The following is a 20,956-nucleotide window of genomic DNA, read 5'->3' as shown; positions in this document are numbered from 1 at the left end:
ATTGCACGTCGGCAGGCTAAGGGGCAAACTGCTGGGGGGGGGGGGGGGGGGCGGGGCGGGAAGAAGAGAAACATAATCCACAGCACATCTGAGCTGTGAAAGTGTTTTGTGTTTGTTGATCACGCTTAGCTTCAAGTGGGTTTTAATGAAGGGAAGCATTTGCATTTTTAGAAGTGGATTTTAAAAAGCTCCCTGCACCAGCATCCCTCTGCTCCTGCAGAAACCGCTGGTGAAGCCTCCTCCCAGCAACAGCAGCACAAGCTTTTGGGAAGCACCGCCTGCACATACAGCAAACAATACTGCCTGGATTATGCAGCTCTGCACAGTATGCATAGGTTGCATATGTTTGGCTCGCTGCCTCTCTTCTCCTCATCCATCATTTATAGGGAGCTGAGATAGAACGAAAGAGCAGGCAACCAAAAGGCCGCTGCCTTGCGGCTCCCTCCTCTTATCGTTGTCAGGCAGTTGCACAGCTCCAGCGCTGCTGCTTAGCAAACTAATTAACCTGATGTCCCTGCATGCACATGAGAAGTTTATTAGCTTCAGTGGTTTTGACAATCTTGAGCTCTCCTCTGCTGCCAACGCAAAACGAAAGATGCTCAAACCATGCAGTTTCATATGCCTCTGGGCTGGGGACAGCAGGAAAGCATCCTGGGGTCAATACACAAACTCGGAGTGAGGAGACCAGAGCTCACTCCATGCTTTGGCACCAGCCCTTCTGCATCATCTTGGGCAAACCATTAATTCCTGCTTCTGTCACGGCTTCTGCGCTTCATGCCAGCTTTCACCAATGTAAAGTTAAAGCTGTCTCATACAATACTTGGGGCAGCATGACAAGGTACCTGTGGTATCGGTCTACAACGCTGAGGACACCTCCTCACAGGCACATCGCCCCAACAGCTGCCTTTCACCACCTGAGGGATGGCAAGGGCATGACAGTCAGACATTGACCACTGGGTACAGGGACACCTGACAAACATCTGAAAGCACAGGCAGGTTTAACCAGATTTTAACAAGGGTTGAAAATCACTAGAACAGTGCCAGCCACTGCTAGCTGAAGGTCTGGTTCAATACAACTTGAATGTGCAAAATAATGATATTATCTCTGAATGTAATTAAGGTTCTAGGAAACAACATATACACAGGTTCACAAAATACTTTGAGTTCTTCCTAATGGAAAGAAAGCAAGTGCAGATGTTCCTGTGAGGAACCAGTGAAGACCAAGGACCTCCTGGAGCACTTCTCTTCCCATGCTTCAGGCCCAGGCTCCGCATCATCCTTGCTGATGAATGTCTGTGTTAAGTATGAAAAGAGACCCCTACAATTAAAAAGCACCTTCAGGAAAAGCACCTAATTCTTGTGACTGCCATCTCCATTTACTTCTTTCCTCCCTCCCTCCCTCCCTCCCCATGCAGAAGCAGGAAACAGATTTAGGATGCAATTAACGCCAATCTATGTCTTTTATCTTAGCAATTATTTTTATTATTTAAATGTATTTCTTATGGCCAGATTTTGAGTGATAAATGAGTCCAAATGAGAGCTGTCTCTTGCAAGGTATCTGCACACAGTATTAACCCCTTGGCTATATGGAATTACATACATGCAACAAGAGAATTACAATGGAAACAAAGCACAATGACTCAACTCCTGATGGTGTTCATTGTTATTATTAGGACTATCCCACAACATGCCAGATGGTTTTCAAACGTAATTCAGACTCAGACAGATGCCCTCTGGTGATTCTTGTTCAGGCAATTGAAAGGTATTACTGCATTTATAGCAGAATTGAAGGTATGTTAGTGTGCTTAGCTTAAACTGTCAACAAAGATGTAAAGAAGCTGTGAACCGAAGTGTCTGAGACATGCAAACTTATCCTGTTAAATTATGAAGGTGCAAGGGAAATATTTTGGAGGAAAGCAGTGATAAAGTCTTAAGCCAGTCATCCAAAGCAATCTCTACTCTCGGCCCCTTGCAATGTAAAAAAATGTGATGGGTAAGACAGTCAAGGAAAAGAAATAAAAACTTGTAGTTGCCATTCTGTTTTGCCAAGGGTTACAGAAAGAGTTTGACTACGAAGTTATTGCTTTCCTAGTGTAAAGAAGCAACAGTTTTCCCTGGAAGAAGAAAGCACAAATACAGCTTCTGTAGAGAGTGATTTCACCACGTCAGGGTTCCAGCCCAACACAGTGAACTCGGGTCAGGTAGAAGGTAAGTACAAAGTTGCCAGGGAAGTGCCAGAATCAAACCATGAAGCCCCACAGCTTTAACCTGATGCAGAAAAATGCACTATTTGTGCAGGACTGAGTTATCCTCCCTGCATCCTTACCCCTATTGCAGGGAATTTAATATATAATTCTTTGCACTCCAAACCTGAGGTATTTTACTTCCCTGTCTCCACTCTCCAAAAGAAAGAAAAACTCCTAGGAGATCTCTACAAAGACCTTTCTGTGAACATCAGGCTTAAGTATGCCCACACTATACTATCTCTACATAACCTCTTCTCTTAGGCTGTGTGGCCCAAGAAGAAAGTCACAACCACCAACTTCACGTATCACATAAAACTGCACAACAACATCTGGCAAAACTTGAGACAGAAAGCCATGACATTAATATGAGAGGTGATCTGGCTAAACCACCCCAGCTTGTAATTGCTGAGAATGGTTATTTCTGAGCAAGATCTTAGAGGTGAGCTTCTTTTGGTTGTGCAAGAACGTAAAAAATATACACATACGACCCTTTCCAAAGAGAAGAAACAATCCCATGCAGAAAGGAACCAGGTACCAGGAACCCTGGAAGCGTTCAAGGAAAGATTGGATGGGGCTTTGAGCAACCATGGTCTAGTGGCAGGTGTCCCTGCCCACGGCAGGGGGGGTGGAACAAGATTATCTTTAAGGTCTCTTCCAACCCAAACCATTCTATGTGTTGCAAATCCCTGAGAAAGCACCGTTAATTTTTGAAGACAGCTGTTCAGACTTTGGGAAGTAAGGAAGAGACCTTTGCCTTGCTTGCAGAATAAGACATTGGTTCAGAAAAAAACAATGCAAACAAACCAAACCAACAAACACCAAAAAAATGCCAGAGGCAACAACAACAACAAAAATCAAGTTGATTCCTAAAGTTCCCCTCCTAAACCCTAAGCGGGAACCTGCATATGAGTTTAACACCCAGAACTCTGCGAAACACCAATGGGACAGGAGGGAAACACACCTCTGGAAAATATGCCAATTACAGCATACGCATAGGGCTTGAGGACACCTATTTTTTGTACCAATGTCTTAAAATACTAACCTGGCTCACTCCTATAAATAACACAACCAAAATGCAGTAAGTAATGATAAAGTCACATGTCCAGCACATTCTTTGTGAATATTCCTTCCCTGCCAGTAAAAGTAGCTGCTTCACTGCTTGCAAAGGTGTGCCAGTTACTCAGATGCTAACTGGCATGAGTGGCTCACCCCCCTTCTTCTGTATCAAACTGAATGTTTTGTTTCAATAGTCACTGAACTGACACAGAAAACAGGTGATAAAATGCACCACTCAGTGATACAGTTTCAGACACAGAGGTCATCAATGAGAAAAACACTGCAAAGGGCAAATTTCCATTTCCTCACTTCCTGTTTTTTTTAAAGTTTCTCATTATGTACGTTCCTAGAAATTAATCAAGGTGAAAACTGCACATTAATGATGACTAGTGGCAAATACAAGCTTGGAAGCTGCAGATGCTAAGAGAGCAGGATCCAAGTGGTTCAAATTTACAGCAGGGCCACAAATAGAAGCACCTGCAACACTGGGGCACTGCTCTTGGAAGTATAATATCACAGAGGTTTTGAGCACTCCCCACTCAAACTCAAGCTGAGAACTCTCCCTCCTCAATACTTTCAATGCTCCTGTTCCGTTCAGAGAAGGAAAAAGAAATACTGAAAAACCTTCTGGGTCACATCAGAGCAGAGGGAGACAAACCAGTGCTTGTTCCCCATGAATATGACTTTGTCCTAGCTAATACTGGCTAACTGGCCTAGGAAATCCAGCTGCTGCCCACATCAGGCTCTCCCATTTACAGCAGCTCTCTGTGGATCTGTGATAAAGCTAAGTAGTCCTCTTAGTCCTTATCTGCATACACCTGAAGAGTACTCAGAAGTTCCTCATACACCCCTCTCTGGGCAAGCAGTGGAAAGCACGGCTGGCATCTGACCAAACCTGAGCCTTGCAGAAGGAGCTGGACGCCGTGTGCTGGCTTCCACTCCGCCACGGGGCTGCAACCAGCTCTGCTGCTGTAAATTAAGTTTTAGCATCCTAACACCATCTCACCCAGGGCAGGAAACCTACAGTGCTTGGCATGCACATGCCCATAACAGGCAACCTCTCTTCCAAAGAGCTTACATGGACAGACAAAGGAGTAGTATCTCCAGCAAGCAGTGACTCGATCTTAATTCTTCACAGTGAAATAGAAAATCAGAACAGCATTATACTATTTAGACAAGTACAAAGGAAACCACCTATAGCATACCTGAGATGCATCCTTACCCCTTCTGAACACCCTCTTTTTTAGGCACACACAGGACCAACAATTACTAGATTCCAGAAGTACATGGAACTCACAGTTTTTCTAAGTATCTGAAGATCCCACTTTAGCATCCGCTTGACCTGTTACAATATGGGGGGGGGGGGGGGGAGCCATAAACAAGCATGCTTTTGAAGTAAAGAAAAGCACCAACTGCCAGGCTTCCTCCGGCATTCAGAGGAGGCAGGCAGTTACATAATATAATAATGTACCCTCTCCATTCAAAACGGCCAGCAATGTCAGAGCTTAACGACAGCTTAAAGAGAAGTCATTTCAGCAAACAAATCCTTGTGCATGTGTGTGACAGACCTAAAACAGCCCCCCATGCCACTTGCCTGAACGAAAAAGATTCACTTCTGTTGCCAAGCAAAGTCGGGTCTCAGTCTGACTTCAATATTCCAAGGGAGGAAAATGTCATTTTTTAAAAGTTGATCCTTCTAAGTAGCATCCTGAGCTGAATATATAGTACATGTTTTCCCATGAGCCATAAAGAGAATGTCCTCTATTTTGACCGTGAACAAGCTTTTCTAGGAATGCAAATTTTGCTCTCAATAGTTACACAATGCACTACAGTGTCACAAGCACCGTTCATGCTCCATTAGTCATTCTTTTATTGTTTTTTTTAAACAGAAATTCACAAAAGGCCTACAGTGTGTGTAGAGCACTTGCTAAACAATAGGCTGATTGTTTAAAATATTTGCAAGATTCCGAGAATAGAAGGCCAACACCCAAAGACAAACCAATATGCAGCACGTAATTAATAACAGTGAACAGCCCACAGTACCATGCTTTCATGAGTCAAACAATCCAGAAGGTAAAAAACAGGAAGAACAGAAGCCATCAGAGCCTGAACCAATATCCTCTGATCAGCACATGGAAGGTAACAACAAAGTGATCTGTATTCATGAGAGAAGCAAAAGGGGGGTTTGGTTTCTAACAAGCTCCAGGCTATATGGGATGGTGCTCAGTTACAAGGAGGGAAACAAGAAAAAAACCTTTGTTTTTTGTTTTCAAGAAGTTGTTAGACATCTGCGGGGAACTGACATTTTATCTCTGTTTCACCAACTAAATTTCAGCCCATACCTAGAGTCCAAAATTAGTTACTATCTCCCAAAAGCAGGCTGATAATCTAGTACTTTGGTCTGATTCCAGTTCCTAATGGAAATGTTTGGCTTATGAAATCCATCCCTAGCACAAGCACCTTTGCTTGCAGCATCAGGAGTTTGGGCAGTGAGCAAGTTGTAAGGCAAACAACCCACCTCCTCCAGGTGAGACATGACGGAAAGGCAGCCCAGTCATTCTGGCTCTGCTCTAGGGCTTGGGGAAAAGGTTTGACAGTTTTCCCACAGATGCTGTGCACGTTTGGGCCTGTTCTCCAAACCTTCGGGGTTTCCAATCACCAGGACAGACCCTTAGCACTGAAAATAAATTAAGACTCTAAGGTGAAGCGTGGTTCAAAACACAACCCTGCTTACCGTCCACATAAATAAGGTTGCCTGTTAAAACAGCGCTCCCACCCGCTCATCTCTGTGCCTTCCTACACATTAGGTTATTGCTATGCCTTTCAGGATCTTTGGCATGGTTCAGAAAGAGCTAGAGTCTTTGTTTTCAAATATAAAATGCTGAAGAAGGCAGGACTGAACTAGAAGTAAAGAAGATCTGACCACCCCACGCAGAGAAAACAGTATATCTAGGTCAAGAAAACATGGCTGAGGGAGAGAAGTTCCAGCACCTGAGGCTTCAGATGGTTGAAGAAGTGCTGCACAGTGACAGAGACAGCCATTAGGAAGATCACTGATTGACGGGATGTCTGGCCATGACGAATCAGCACTGTGTCCTGACCTGCAGCTTCCTCCCCAAAACAGCCCAGGCAGCAGCCTGGGCAGACCACAGCCAAGGGGCTCTCCATGTAGCATGACTGCCTTCAGCAAAAAGGCAACTCAAGAATCCAAATGGAAGTGTTTCCTGGTGCTACATGATCTCCCGTGTCTCTTAGCTCTGCCTGTGGAAGAAGCCGATTCCAGGGCTCAGGACGTTTTGTGGCAGAGAAGTAAGAGACCTGGGTGGTACTGCTATCTCCTACATCAGAGCAAGCTCGGATTTACCACTGCACCCCACAGGAGAAAGAGGGCTGGCAACATCTAACAGTTTCCACAGGTACTTTGAATGCAGCCAAAAGTAATGATGGAAATCTTACATACAATTCAAAACCACTCTTGCTGTTTACCAGTATTTACGTTTACCGTATAAACTTCCATCCCCTACCTTTGAAATACACTAAGCCAGAGAAATCAATACAAGTAAAATATTGTCAGGATTTTGATGCAAATTCAGACAGTCCCACGGTAAGTTGCAATAACAGTTCTAGAGTCCGAGAGCAAGGAGAAGCAGAAAAAATGGAAATCAATGCAGGATATGAAAACTTTCGTTTGCTTGTTAATTTTATTTATATTTCTCTTTAGAAAAAAACTATTAACTTTATCAAGGAAAGAAACAGAAATAATACCTACATTACTAAGTATTCACCTTAGGACAGAAAGGGGAACTGGAAAAAAAAAACGATGTAACTTCTCTTTTGCTATACATATTCTGGCAGTGCCTTAATTTCTAGTTGTATATGAAGAACAAATTATGTAGTTTAACCAAACATATGCATACTTCCCACAGTTCATGTGTCGTCTCAATCTTTCCTTTGATTCCTATTTCCCTATTTAAAACACATAACACATATAGTTAATTGTTCTGATTTTCTTTCAAAAACACACACCACAACCCCCTCACCCCAATAAACCAAACACCCACAGGAATTTAAAATACCCACGATTTACTCATCAATGACATTATTTGTTCCATCCTGGAACAAGAAGGGGGGAAAATATGTAAATACAACCAATCTGGAGAGTCTTACATCACCTAGCAAAACTGACGTGGTATAACACCTTAATAAGCTTTCACAGGCACTGAGCACCTGCATGATCTGCCGGACTTGACTCAAAAAGGGACTGGGAACACCTCTATTCTGTTGGCAGCCAGCCCCTGCATGAAATTGGCCCCCAGCAAAATCTCAAGGCTAAAGTAAATGAAGTGTTCAATAACTCGGGGGCTTTATTTCCAGAAATTCAAGCTAAGACAACACAGGATGTTTTCCGAAACACTGAGCACCTCTATCTTGTCACAACTTCCAGAGTGCCCAGCATCTTTGAAGACTGTGGTCCATCAAAGTCCCCAGGTTCAACACTCATACCTGGACCAGGCTTCCCCACAAACTCAGTCCTGTCTGTTGGCCAAATACAAAGCCCAGTTTCCAAAGTGCTCAGCAGCCACTGATTTCTATATGGCCCAGGTTTGTCCAAGGGCTCTGCACATTCATTCACCTCACTGGCCAGCTGTAGGATACATGTTGAAAACAAACATCTTTCAAATTCTTCCATCTTACAATGATACGAGGCACATTAAGCTCACAAGCTCCTCTGAAGATTTTCTGTACATCAGTTCTCAGGCATCCAAAAGGAGGGCTAACCTCCTACAATCACCCACAGCGACTTCCTCCTGCCACTTCTGCTTCCTCACTCAGACATCAGTGTATACAAAAAAACAAAGTAACTCAAAGAGGAGGATGATCAATAGGTCTGAATGGTTTGGCTCCAAGTGTCTATGCTCCCACTAGTCAATGGAAACCCAGACAAAGGAGTGTGGATGAAAATTCAGCTCTCCCGGAGTGGACACTTCAACTGTATCACTTGCGGAATGTATTGACTCTGCTGAGGAAGTGTTACTTACCTACTTCATATCGAGATACGGCAATCCGAACTAGATCATGACCTGGGTTCCAGATTAGTGTCTTGGGACAGAGAAGTTTGTATTTTTGTTTTCAACTGAACGCAGCCTTTTGTGGACACCAAAGAAAGCACAGGGAAAGAAGGAAATGCAAAAATGAGAGAATATAAGGTATTTCTAACTTGAGAGAAGCCTCGTCCAAGAGAATCTGCACATATTCTTGACATCTTTCTCATCTAGGTATTCCCTTATGTTGAAAAAGGAACAAGCTTTTTCTGTAATGGAAAAAACCTGACACTGTGTCCCTTCCCATCTCAGTCTTTGTTGAAATACAAAACTTGTTGTAAGTTATTACTTCCACACCTCTGTCAAACATGGCTAAAGTTGTCCAAATGTTACAAAAACTATTAGCGGACAAACTAGACAGATATACACATCTTCATGAAGAAATTGAGTTTAGGAATCCAGACTACAAATCTCTGCTCTCTCCGCAGTTGCAACAGATTTAGTTAATATGTAAAAAAGAGGAATGCCACAAGAAATAACTATTTCCTTTTTTGTAGCGGAGAACAATCCAAGCTCAATGCACTTTTTGACCCTACCACAACAATGGGGAGGGAGTTCTGTGTAGGTGGTCACATCTGAGTTACTCACTGTAGGCTCTCCTTACAGTCATTAGGGAGGACTGAGATTACTCACTCCTCCCCACTGTCTACAAAAAGAAACCCAGAGACTAGCAGGGACCTGTATGAGTCCAGTGAGATAAGACAGATCTCATCCAGGGTGCCTGCATTTTTCTTCATGCAAGGCAAAAGCATGTGGAATCTAGAATCAGAATATGTTTTAGCAAAAAAAAAGGATTAAAGATGTCCCTCCATGGTGCTGAAGGCAGCACTGATCAGCAGAAGCTGTACCCCAGCAGATGCAGATGGTAACAAGGGACAGGCCAAGACTGCTCTGCTGGCAAAAGCCCTGAGCACATCCACAAAGTCCCATCACACTCTTCTCACCCTGGCATTTAGTGACCATTCTGGTAGCGTGCTTCTTCACCTTTAAGGAAAAAGACTTGGGAAGCACTCTCCCATGAGGTGTGGAGGCTCATTTTCAGCGCTGAAGTGGAATGTCCATTCTTAGACTGAGGACACAACCTGAACAGCCTACTCCAAGTCAATTTGGGTAAAATGCAAGATGAAAATTCCACATTTTTCATTTCTTTATCAGAGGTGTTCTACTTACAAATGAGATGCTGATCAGTTTTGATTTGTTAAAGTATCCCATCTGCTGCTTAAACCAATCTCTACTCTGATGACTGATTTTGACAGTCATCCTTCAGCAGCTCATCTCCGGTACTACAGGTTTCAGTGACCTGCCCCTACCTTCACCATCTGCTTTCCACAACAGCCACACAGCCCCTATAATCTTCCACATGTAACCAATTTATTCACTGGCTCCAGCTCCTTCATGGGCAGATTTAGCTGAAACAGTTGATGAGGCTAGTCCTACTACCTATCTGTGCAATTTTTCTCATCAAGACGACCACCATCTTATAGTAAAGATACCCAATGAAATCAACAATAGAATTCATTAACACAGCAATAAAAATAGGAAAACTGCTTTACTTTCACTAAAGGCAGGAGGTATGAATGAGGCTGTGGTTCAGGAGCTCAGTAATTCAGACATTAGCGCTTTTTGTGCCACAGGAAATAAAAAAAAACCACCACTTTGCTCACAAATCACTATGCGATGATCAGTTGTATATTCACTCCACCAGTTAACTTTTGTTCAGAGAAATATAGATGGATTAAACTTTAGCCCTGTCATTGCTCTTCATAGGCCATAAGCTTTGTAGTGAATTTTCAAGGCCTCAGGACTGAGGTTTGTTACTCTTGCTTTGCCTGAACTTTTCTTGGCCTGCTTGTAGCTTTGTTTTACTTGGTTTAGTTGTGACTGCAATTTCTGTAATTGGCCAGGTGTCTGTATCTACTTTGTTTTATTTTTATTTGTGTGTGGTACAACCACAGTTTAGCACTGGGAGCAGTAACAAGGAGTTATTCTATAAAGAATGAGATATTCACCATTAACATAATGACTTTGTATAGAGAAATACAACAGCCTGGTACAATAGCAGAGGCCTGCAGAAGTGGAGACACAGGATGTGGCATAGAAGAGTACAGGCACAGGATGAGAAGAGATGAGGCACAGGCTTCACACTGGAGACCACGGCTATAAACAAGTCACCAATGGCCAGTTAAAGAAAAGCAGACCTGGAGCTGGACAAAACTGGTTTTAGGGGTAACAAAGAAAAGGAAATAGTGCCTAATACTCATAAAAGCAACCATACATAGCAAAAAACAGATGTAATGTGGAAGTGCAGATCAATGAAGAAAGAGATAGCTGTAAAGTTGTTTTACATAACATACTGAAACAATCTTTTGGCAAAACTCAAACAGAAGGAAGTTTACGGAATGTGGAAAAAGGGACAGGCCATTTGGAAAGAATATAGGAACACTGTTAGAACATGCAAGGAGATGATGAGGAAGGCTAAGGTCCATTTGGAATTAAATCTGGCAAGGGAGGTCAGGGACAACAAGGGCTTCTTCAAATACATCAGCAGTACAAGGATGACTAGGCAAAACATGGGCCCACTGCTGAATGAGGTGGGTGCCCTGGTGACAAAGGACACTGAGAAGGCAGAGTTACTGAATGCCTTGTTTGCTTCAGGCTTCACTGCCCAGGCCAACCCTCAGGTTTCCCAGACCCTGGAGGCAAAAGGGAAAGTCTGCAGAAAGGAAGACTTTCCCTTGGTCAAGGAGGATCCCGTTAGAGATCACTTAAGCAAACCTGACACCCACAAATCCAAGGGCCCTGATAGGATGTGCCCCTGAGGGAGCTGGCAGATGTTATTGCCAAGCCACTCTCCATCATCTTTGGAAGGTCATGGAGGACAGGAGAGGTGCCTGAGGACTGGAGGAAAGCCAATGCCACTCCAGTCTTCAAAAAGGGTGAGGAGGAGGAGCCAGGAAACTACAGACTGGTCAGCCTCACCCCCATCCCTGGAAAGGTGATGGAACACTCATCCTGGAGGTCATCTCAAAGCATGTGGAGGAAAAGAAGGTCAGCTGGAGCAGTCAACATTCACCAAGAGGAAATCATGCCTGACCAACCTGACAGCCTTCTATGATGGAATGACTGGCTGGGCAGATGATTGGAGAGCAGTGGATGTTGTCGACCTTGACCTCAGCAAGGCTTCTGACACAGTCTCCCATAACACCCCCACAGGCTGGCTCAGGCAGTGTGGGTTAGATGAGTGGACAGTGAGGTGGACTGAGAAGTGGCCGAATGGCAGAGCTCACAGGGCTGAGATCAGCAGTGCAGAGTCAAACTGGAGGCCTGTAGCTCACAGTGCTCCCCAGGGGTCACTGCTGGATCCAGTCCTGTTCCACTGATTCATCAATGACCTGGATGAAGGGACAGAGTGTGCCCTCAGCAAGGCTGCTGATGTTACAAAACTGGGAGGAGTGGCTGGTTCACCAGAAGGCCACACTGCCATTCAGCAAAACCTGGGCAGGCTGGAAAGCTGGGCAGATAGGAACTTCATGAAATTCAAAGGCAAGTGTAAGGTCCTGCACGTGGGAAGGAATGACCCCGTGTACCAGTACAGGCTAGGGGTTGACAGGCTGACCTGCTGGAAGGCAGCTCTGTGGAAAAGTACCTAGGAATTCTGGTGGGCAGCAAGTTGCCCATGAGCCAACAGTGTGCTCTTGTGGCCAAGATGGCCAGTGGGATCCTGGGGTGCCTCAGGAGGAGCATGGCCAGCAGGTGAAGGGAGGTGACCATGACCCTTCCCTTCTACTCTGCCCTGGTGAGGCTGCACCTGGAGTGCTGTCTCCAGTTCTGGGCTCCCCAGCTCCAGAGAGACAGGGAGCTACTGGGGAGGGACCAGTGGAGGCTACAGCGATGATGAGGGGACTGGAACATCTCCCTTTTGAGGAAAGGCTGAGAGAGCTGGGGCTGTTCAGCCTGGAGAAGTCTGAGAGGAGATCTTATCAACATCTACAAATATCTTAAGGCTGAGTATCAAGAGCACGGGGCCAGGCTCTTTTCAGTGGTGCCCAGTCACAGGCCAAGGGGCAATGGGCACAAACTGCAATGCAACAAGTTCCATCTGAGTATGAGGAAGAACTTCATTACCTTGAGGGTGACGGAGCCCTGGAACAGGCTGCCCAGAGAGGCTGGGGAGTCTCCTTCTCTGAAGACATGCAAAACCTGCCTGGACATGACTCTGTGCAACCCGCTCTGGGTGACCCTGCTTTAGCAGAGAGTTGGTCTAGATGATCTCCAGAGGTCCCTTCTGACCCTGACCATTCTGTGACTCTGTGATCCCAGGTGGATCCTACAGTAAGGAAAGAAGAAATCATCAACATGAACCTCGTAATTCCCCCAGCAAAGGACTCCTGATGCTGACAACTCACTGTAACACCCACCACCGCCAGAACAAAACCAGTAACCTTGGGACCCACAGGAGTAGGGGAGGGGTGAGCATAACACCAGGAAGTGGGGTAGAAACTAAGAACTGTACATACGGCAGTTTTAACTACATTAGTATTATTCCTTTTCTGTAATCACTGCATCTGGACTAATAATGATTAACCTCTCAAAATGTCAGCTACACTAACAATAAATTCTTTTCTATATAAAGATATGCTGCCTTTTTGCCTGTGAACAAGATTTTAAGCGTAACACTTTGTACCGCCATGTAGTCTCTTTGTATCACAGTAAATAAATCCAGATAAAAATGCTGTTTTATTCTAAACAGGTGTTGCCCATCCTCCCAGAGGAAAAAAAAACAAACCAAAAAAAAACAATCACCAAAAAACCCAACCCAAACCAAACCCATAAACATGTGTTCTCTAACTAGTTCAGCAGAAATATGATCACATACCCACACCTGACCCAGATCAAATTCGAATCATTGCATGACCTAACATCAATGGTTCTGGAGCCATGGCCAGAAGACTACAAAAAGGCTAGATCTGTAAAGTGGGAGCATTTGTACAGAGCTAACAAAATGACTAGAACATCACCTTGAAGGCATTATGGACTCAAAACCTGCTAACACTTCCTCTTCATTAAATATATCAGGGTTTAGAAAGCAATGGAAAAGAATTCATGGAGCAGGCAGGCAAGAGAGAAGCAAGGAAAAGAGGTACCTTGAAATTACTGGAAAATTACTGACTGAGAACGTTGTCTGGCAAAAGAAACCACAGATGGTAGGAAACGGAAAAATAAGTACTCAAAAAGTTCCACTGATATTTTGTTGTTGTTTTTCACTGATTTTTTTCTTCAATTAGTTCCCAGTTACTGGGGCTATAAAAGAGCCAGATGTTTTTTAGTTAAAAATGAAGACAGGCACAATTACTGTGACAACGTCTCTTCTGTATTCTCACTTCCCTGGGTTATCCCAAACACCTCTACAAACTACGCATTTCATTATCTTGCTGTCACCCTCTTCTTCATGGTGGAATGGGCTTCCCATGGACAAATAATAAGACCACTTTTTTCATGTCCCATTTTACAACTACAGCTTGTATGTAACACCTTACAATGACCTCTGGAAGGTTCTGATGCATTTCTAATGTATGCTTGCTGGGTTTTTTCCTCAGCTAAGCTTTCTGGTATCATAAGCCCTTTGGCATATGGATCAGGTCTCTTTTTATAATGGCTGATACCCTCAGCACTGAAAAACCAGTAACAGTAAAGCAGGTAATCAGGAAAAGATTCATGAAAAAGCAGCTGTGGACTATCGATTCTGCTGAGCCATTCAAGAGGTGTTACGACCTTTCCAAATGCACGTTTTGTCTTTGTACATGAGCTATAAAAGAATTAGTAAAGGAAGGGAGATGATAAAACATCAAAAATAGATAACAAAATATGTGTGAGACGGGTGTTAACCTATAACTGAAGTCATAGCAGGAGTACCAACACGTAACAGATAGAAACTGTGTAATTAGACATCGTCAGGTCACCCTCAGTCCTAAAATACAAGTTCCGCAATTGGGTTTCTGCGGTAAATAGCCTGTAGTTAAAGAACTATGTGTACAACCCAAAACTGTCTAGCGAATAGACTGTTAGTCAGCATAACATTACTATCTCCCTTCAGCAAAGGCAGTGCTTGATGGGACCCAAGAGAGTCATGTTCTGAGCCTAGCTTTACTCCTCACCAGCTGTCAGATCTTGCCTCATCTTTCCACAGCAGTTTTTCATCTCATCCTTAGACTTTCTTGCTCTTCGCCCAATCTCTCAGCAAGGAGTCTCAGCACTCAACTGCACATCCAAGAGCTTAGTAAAATTACCCGCCAGGCATTAGTAGTCCTGGCTTAGGCACATCTAAATAGTTGGTCCCTGGCTCTTCAACCCAGAAATCATCACCTTCACCCAGAAATCATCACCTTCTGTACCTGGATAGTAGCTAGAACTGTGGTACCTCAAATTCCTGTGAGGCCTTTAAACAGCAATATAACTTTAATCACAATACAGGAAACAGGAAAATGTCAATTGTATTTTATATTCTCAAATGGAAAATATAAATAAAAAACAAACACATACACTTTTATGAACGGTCAGAACCAGGACAAAGAGGTGTGTGCGCCTGACTGAGGAAAACTTCTAAGACTGAAGGTCTCACACTCCAAGAGAAATAGGAATGGTTTCTCCTGAACGCAGAAGCAGAAACGTGCATGCCAAAGATGGCTGCTAAAAACAGTTCCCAAGTCCTTCAAAGGTAATGGTTTCTCTTCACAAGTGCGCTGCATAAATTAAAAGCTCTGAAGTCTTCTTGACTGAATGTTATTTTCATTATTTTCTGCCCCAAATCCTAAGACTCTTAACAAAAGATTCTCCTCACTTTACAAACTTATGTGCAGGCAAAAATGCTCTTTATCTTCACAATATACAGTACATGAAAAAGCTATCTCAGAATGGACTTCAGTTGCAAATAAGTGTTATAAATTAATCACATGTTAAAATTAATGATAATGAGCCTGTCTGGAGTTGCTAATTGCTTCTAGGCATAGTGTTAAGTTTCTCAAATGCAAAAACCAGTTCATTATCAACACTCAGCCAGCAACATACTTGCCTTTAATGGTAACAACTCGAGAAACCCTGCTTCACACATATAAGAAATCAAATGCAAGAAGTGCTCTCAAAGCTGATGAGGAAAATGACAGCTACTCACATTTCACTGAACACCAGAACTGGCAAAAATCTTCCCTTTCAAATTCTAACTTCAATGACTCATCACAAAACAACTCAATCAGCAAAGCTCACACATCTGGTAGCAATGTGGTGCTAGTAAGCCCTCCTCAGCCAACAACTTACAGACACAACTCCTTCCAGCATCACTCTCACCCATGGGGAAAGAATTCCTTCAATGGAGCCTTAAATCAGACCAGGTACTGACAGCAGCTTATTTGAGACGAAGGGAGGAGTTCATACCTCACGGAGCTATTGCTTCAACAGACCTTGCTGCACTGATTTACACAGAGTTTGTATTTTCAGAGTTATCCCTGCAAACATAAAGACAAGGAGCATGATTATTCTCATATGCTTCAGTAAAAATGCAATGCACAGAAACCACTGTGTCTGCAGAGCTCTGTGGATGATAACCACCAGTAGAGAGGTGGCAACAAGCAACGAGAAAGTGGTAACATCAAACACTGCTACAGTCATGCTGGCAGGAAACATCTGCCCACTGCCTTATCTCTTTCTTTCATTTTATACCGAGGTTGAAATATCACTGACATCTCCTACAGCAGTTTCTTCACAGTAAAATCACCTCCACACTTCTGCACAGGAAATACAAATTTACCTTCAACAGATCTAACAGAAAGCCACTTAGATATCTTACTAGACTGTTGTTCAGACTGGACCACAATATGCTTTTTCAGGTAACATTTCAGAGGAATACAAAGAGATATACATTCATTCAGAAACTACAGCACACAATCAAGCTGACTGCATGACCAAACTGCCTAATCACTTTTAACAAAAAGTTAAAAAGATCTCAAGTTTGACATCACCTTTTTCCTAAAGTGATGTGTTCTGCTAAAGTCATACATGGCTATGTCTGGCTTTCCTTTCATGAAATGAAAGATTACAGTAGAATTTTGTTGGCTGCTACTTAGAATTCCAAAGGTCTGAGGGTCCATATGCAACTTCAAATTTAAAAAACAAAAAAACCCCACCAACACCCAACCCACAACTCCACCTACAAATTCATTTTAAAGGTGGTCTTTGAAGAAGTTTCACTAAATAGCACAGCTGAAATGTGTCTGTCACTCACTCAGCCAGGATCCCCAGGCCATTTTATAGATGCAAAACCAGTCCATAACCCTGAGTAAAGCTTGCTTTTCTGGACATAACCATACTGTAGCTCATCAAACATTAGAATCAGTGTTTTACCTCACCCCCTTTTTCTGTCTCACGCGTTGTTCCTGACCTGACACAGCAGACACACAATCGCTCCTTGCAAACTGCTAGTTAAATACCACTGCAGCTCTTTATGAGTAGTTGGCTCTTGCTCATCTGTCTTCCAAGAGAACAGGATGCAAGGGGAAGGTCCATATTAAAAACTGAGCTCTGGAAAACACAGAGAGCTGCAGAGCCCAGTGCTGCGCCACCCAAACCTAGCACTGGGTGAGACGGCTTAGACTTGAAAAGCAAAAAAGCTGTTTCAGCACAACTACGAGGGCAGCTGAGTTAATGAGCTGTGATCTGCTCATTTGAAACTAACTCAGTATTTCCAATAAAGCTGGGGATTTTTTACCATGTGCAAACCACTGTACTGTGAGTCTCACAAATAACTTTTCAAACAATTTTCTAGTAGGGACAGAAAGCAGGTAACATTTGTTCAGTCGTTCCCATATCTTAACTCGTGAACCACAGGTATTGCACATGACTAAGGTCTATTAAAACATCACAGCAATGATCATTGCCGTATCTCATGTGCATTATTAGGAAAAATAAACATATATGTTCTTTAAAGCACTTATGTGAGCAACCTTACATGTAAGTAAACTCTATCAAGCATGTCTTTTTGAGGAGTTAGATCTTAAAGTATCTCTAGAAACGCACCACTTACTTTTTCAAGCTGCAGTTGAGACAATTCAAATAACGCGTTGCTGTGTATATTTAATACTAGCACCTTTCCAGGTCTTCTAAATCTCACATAAAACAATTCAGTCAACTACAACTCAGTCAGGCTTACATTGCTAGGTAACTGTGAATCTAGGATGACTGACCTTCTACTCATTTTTCCTGTTGTTCCTTTTAAATAAAACGGATTATAAAAACTGATGACAGCACCCTCACGATTCATTGTGCTCCTCACATCAGCCCCTAACCTTTTCTTTTTAAACAAAATCACTTAGTGAAAATGTGTCACATCTCTATAGTCACAGGTTAACAATTCAGTTCTTCAAGCTATTAGACAACAATCACAGCTATGAAAAGATGTATGTTTCAATGTATACAAATAGTCTCATTAGCTTCAGAGGTATTATTCTGATACATAAAATCAGACTGCAGTGCAACTTTAATAAAAAAGATATCTTAAAATAAATTGCATCTACAATTGGATCTACAGTCCAATTCATAGGAAAATTATTTATTTGTGCATAAGTATCACTAGATTTGCAGGGAAAGCTGGTAATAAACATTCTGAAGGCCATCAAGCATCTCTCATTACAAAAGCCTTATTTTATTTTCTTACAATTTTGCCCTAATCTTAACCATTTTAACTAAAAAGTTTCACAGCATACACCATCTCAGGATGAGGGTTTTTTTTATTACTAACTGCAAATTAAAAACATCTATTTCCAACACCTGGCTAAAGAAAAAAATGTTTTGTTTGGAATACATAAAAAAAAATTGGCTAGCTTTCTTCTATGAGTTCTAGATGCTGGAGCAGAGACTTGAAATTCTGAAAGCTTTTGGATAAGCTTTTTTATAACCCAAGAAATCTGTTCAAGTCTGGGCTTCTTCATGGCTTGGAGGACACAGCCTTGTGCATGCTCAACAAAAAGATTTACTATCTCAACTTCCCATTTATCACCTCAACTTCCCAATGGTTCCATCTGTGCGGGGCATGCTGCTGAACAGGACTTTCCTTGTAGCCATTGGCTCCTCTGAGGAAAGCTCTCTTTTGTGTCCATAGGCCTGTGCCTCTTACAGTAACTGACCTCCAGATGCATCCAAGTTGCCTGAGTTGATGCAGAAGGAAAAAACCAGTACTTTGGGTCAGTTAGGTAAGGGGGAAAGAGGCCTGTAGGCATCTGGCAGGGCCCAGGTAAACTGCACAAGGAAACCCGAGTGCAAACTGGATATTGCCTGTCTGGGAAGCAGCTCTGTGGCAAAGGCCTTGCGGGTGCCTACTGGGGTAAAACCAAGCACGGGAGCACAGCAGCTCCCACTGGCAACAAAGAGGCCACCAGCACCCTGGGCTGTAAGAACCGAGGCAAAGCCAGGAGATCCAGGGAAGAATCCCCCTCTACTCATCACTCATTAGGGCGCTTCTGGAATATTGCATCCAGGTTTTAGCCCTGCAGTGCTGGACAGACACTGGTGAGCTGGAGGGGGTTCAGGCAAGTGCCACCGGGATGGTGCGGCTGAAGCACCTGCCTGTGAGGGGAGGCTGGGGAAGCCTGGAGCAGAGACTGCTTCAGGGGACCAAAACAGCCCCAGTGCCCACATGGAAAGTATCCAGGAAACGGCAACAGGCTGCCCAGAGAGGCTGAGCAGTCTCCATCCCTGTAGCCTTTCAAGACCAGACTGGGTAATAAAAGTCACAAGCAGTCTGACCTGCACCTCCCAGCCGCAGGACCCCCAAGGCCTTTCCCACAGAGCTGCTCCCCGGGCAGGCAATGCCCAGTTTGCACTCGGGTTTCTTTATTCTTGACTCCTTCGTGACTCCTCATCTTTATTTCACCTTCCATCATCAAATTATTCTGTCCTCTGCTCTCTGTTGGTTTCCTTGTGCAGTTTACCTGCGCCTGCCAGATGCCTCCAGGCCTCTTTCCCCTCGACCTAACCAGACTGAGGGATGGTGAGATCCCTTCAGCCTGTCACCCCGTGATCCGGGCATGGCAAGGGCAGCCAGAGTGGCACAGAACAACTTTCAGCCATCAGGTCACCCCGCTCCCAGGCCCTACCACAAAACCCAGGGCCTCCTGTGCCACCAACCCTGTCCATCAGCCAACGTCCTCCCTTGCTACCCTATCACGCTCCCCTGCATCCAATGCACAGCCCAAGCAAGACACGCTTTCCAGCCACAAACTTCAAACTTTGCCGGTAGCCTGTGAAGGGTGGCAGGCACAGGAATGCCTCCTTTCAGCTTCTGTGGCTTAAAGCCCTCGCACGCTACCCGCATGGCATTAAAAGTCATTCAGATTGCAAAACCAAGCTCTCAGAAAAAGCCATGAGGACAAAACCACAAACGCTCAACACAACCCAGGGAATTTGGAACTGGCAAAGCGCAGGGCCAGGCCTAGCTGGGAACAGCAGCGCTCAGGAAGGTGCCTAGCAAACGTGGTGCCCCACCCTGCCCTTCCAGCAAAAGCTCACCTGTGCTGTGGGCTGCCTAAGTCCATTCACTGCACGTACCAGAGGCAGGTCGCACAGCTTTGGTGATTCAGAGAACTTTCATCAGAAGGCTGCTGGGGGTGGCACCTCCTGCTCTGACTAAACGCCTGCGAAAGAAGCCGGCCGGGCCGCAGCGGAGCGGTGCCCACGCCGCCAGCGTGCGCCGCCGCCACGAAGCCGCTCCAAGCGCGGGGACAGCGCCCGTGGGGCAACGCCAACGCCTCCTGCCCACGGAAGGAGAAAATGGCACCAGCTCCATCCCCTCGGCTGCCTTTTTCCTGCCGACCCCTCTCGGCCCTCTGCCTCTCCCCCCGCGCCCGGCGACGGCTCCGGACTGACGAGGGGCCCCTCAAGCGGCCGAGCCCCGCAGCGGGGCGGCAGCGGCAGCCCGGCCCCGGCACCCCGCGGGCGGCGGCGGGGGGCGATGGCGCGGCGGCCGTTACCTGGAGAGGGAGTCGCCGCTGGGCGGCCGCGCCGCCGCCCGCCCGGCGCCGAGGCTCTCGCAGCTGGAGCTCTCCTCCATGCCGGGCGGCGGGGCGGCCCCGGGGCGGGCAGCTGTCAGCCGAGCGGCGAGCGCCCGGCGGGGCGGGAAGCGGCCATGTTGGCCCGGCGTGCCGCGCGGGGAGGGCGGGCTGAGGCGGGGCGGCGGCAGGGGGCCGAGCCCGCCGGCCGCGGGGAAGGGAGCGGCGGCGGCGGGGCCTCCCCGGGCTGCCTTGCCCTCGGCCCGCAAGCCTGGCAGGCGGGGAGAGGGGCAGGGGCACCGTGCGGCCCAGCCCCTTCCCCAGGCCGCGGGGCTCGGGGCCGAGCCGCCGGAGGGAGGGGGCGGGGGCTGCGTTCTGCCTCCCCTCGGCGCGCCCCGCTCCCTTCCCTCAGCGTGAGCCCGGCCGGGTCCGGCGCCGCGCGTCCCTCTGGCAAAGGGGGCGAGACGAGACGGACGGGGGCCGCCAGCCAGCGAGTGGCGGTATTTGCTCATGCGGGTGG

At 45.4% G+C, this 20,956-nt stretch overlaps 1 protein-coding gene across 3 annotated transcripts in view; it reads right to left on the bottom strand.

Moving 5' to 3' along the window:
- The window catches only part of MTMR2 (myotubularin related protein 2), a 65,974-nt gene extending 45,383 nt beyond the window's left edge, over positions 1–20,591 (bottom strand). The window contains exons 1-2 of one of the 3 annotated variants that reach the window (XM_040583636.1): positions 20,419–20,522; positions 15,833–15,903 (exon numbers count right to left, since the gene is read on the bottom strand). Coding sequence is in view for 1 of the 3 variants with exons in the window: in XM_040583635.1 (XP_040439569.1) it covers positions 20,419–20,498 (80 nt within the window). In the remaining 2 variants the exon portion in view is untranslated. Of the gene's footprint in view, positions 1–12,529; positions 12,550–15,832; positions 15,904–20,418 lie in introns of those variants that run through there. The other 2 variants (XM_040583635.1, XM_040583638.1) reach the window with 2 other exon arrangements.
- Positions 20,592–20,956: the final 365 nt, after the last annotated feature.

Source organism: Falco naumanni, chromosome 2 (assembly GCF_017639655.2).
Source record: "Falco naumanni isolate bFalNau1 chromosome 2, bFalNau1.pat, whole genome shotgun sequence".
In the NCBI taxonomy this organism is placed as follows: domain Eukaryota; kingdom Metazoa; phylum Chordata; class Aves; order Falconiformes; family Falconidae; genus Falco; species Falco naumanni.
Note: the sequence above shows the minus strand (reverse complement) of the source record. Positions and strands in the feature narration are given on the sequence as shown.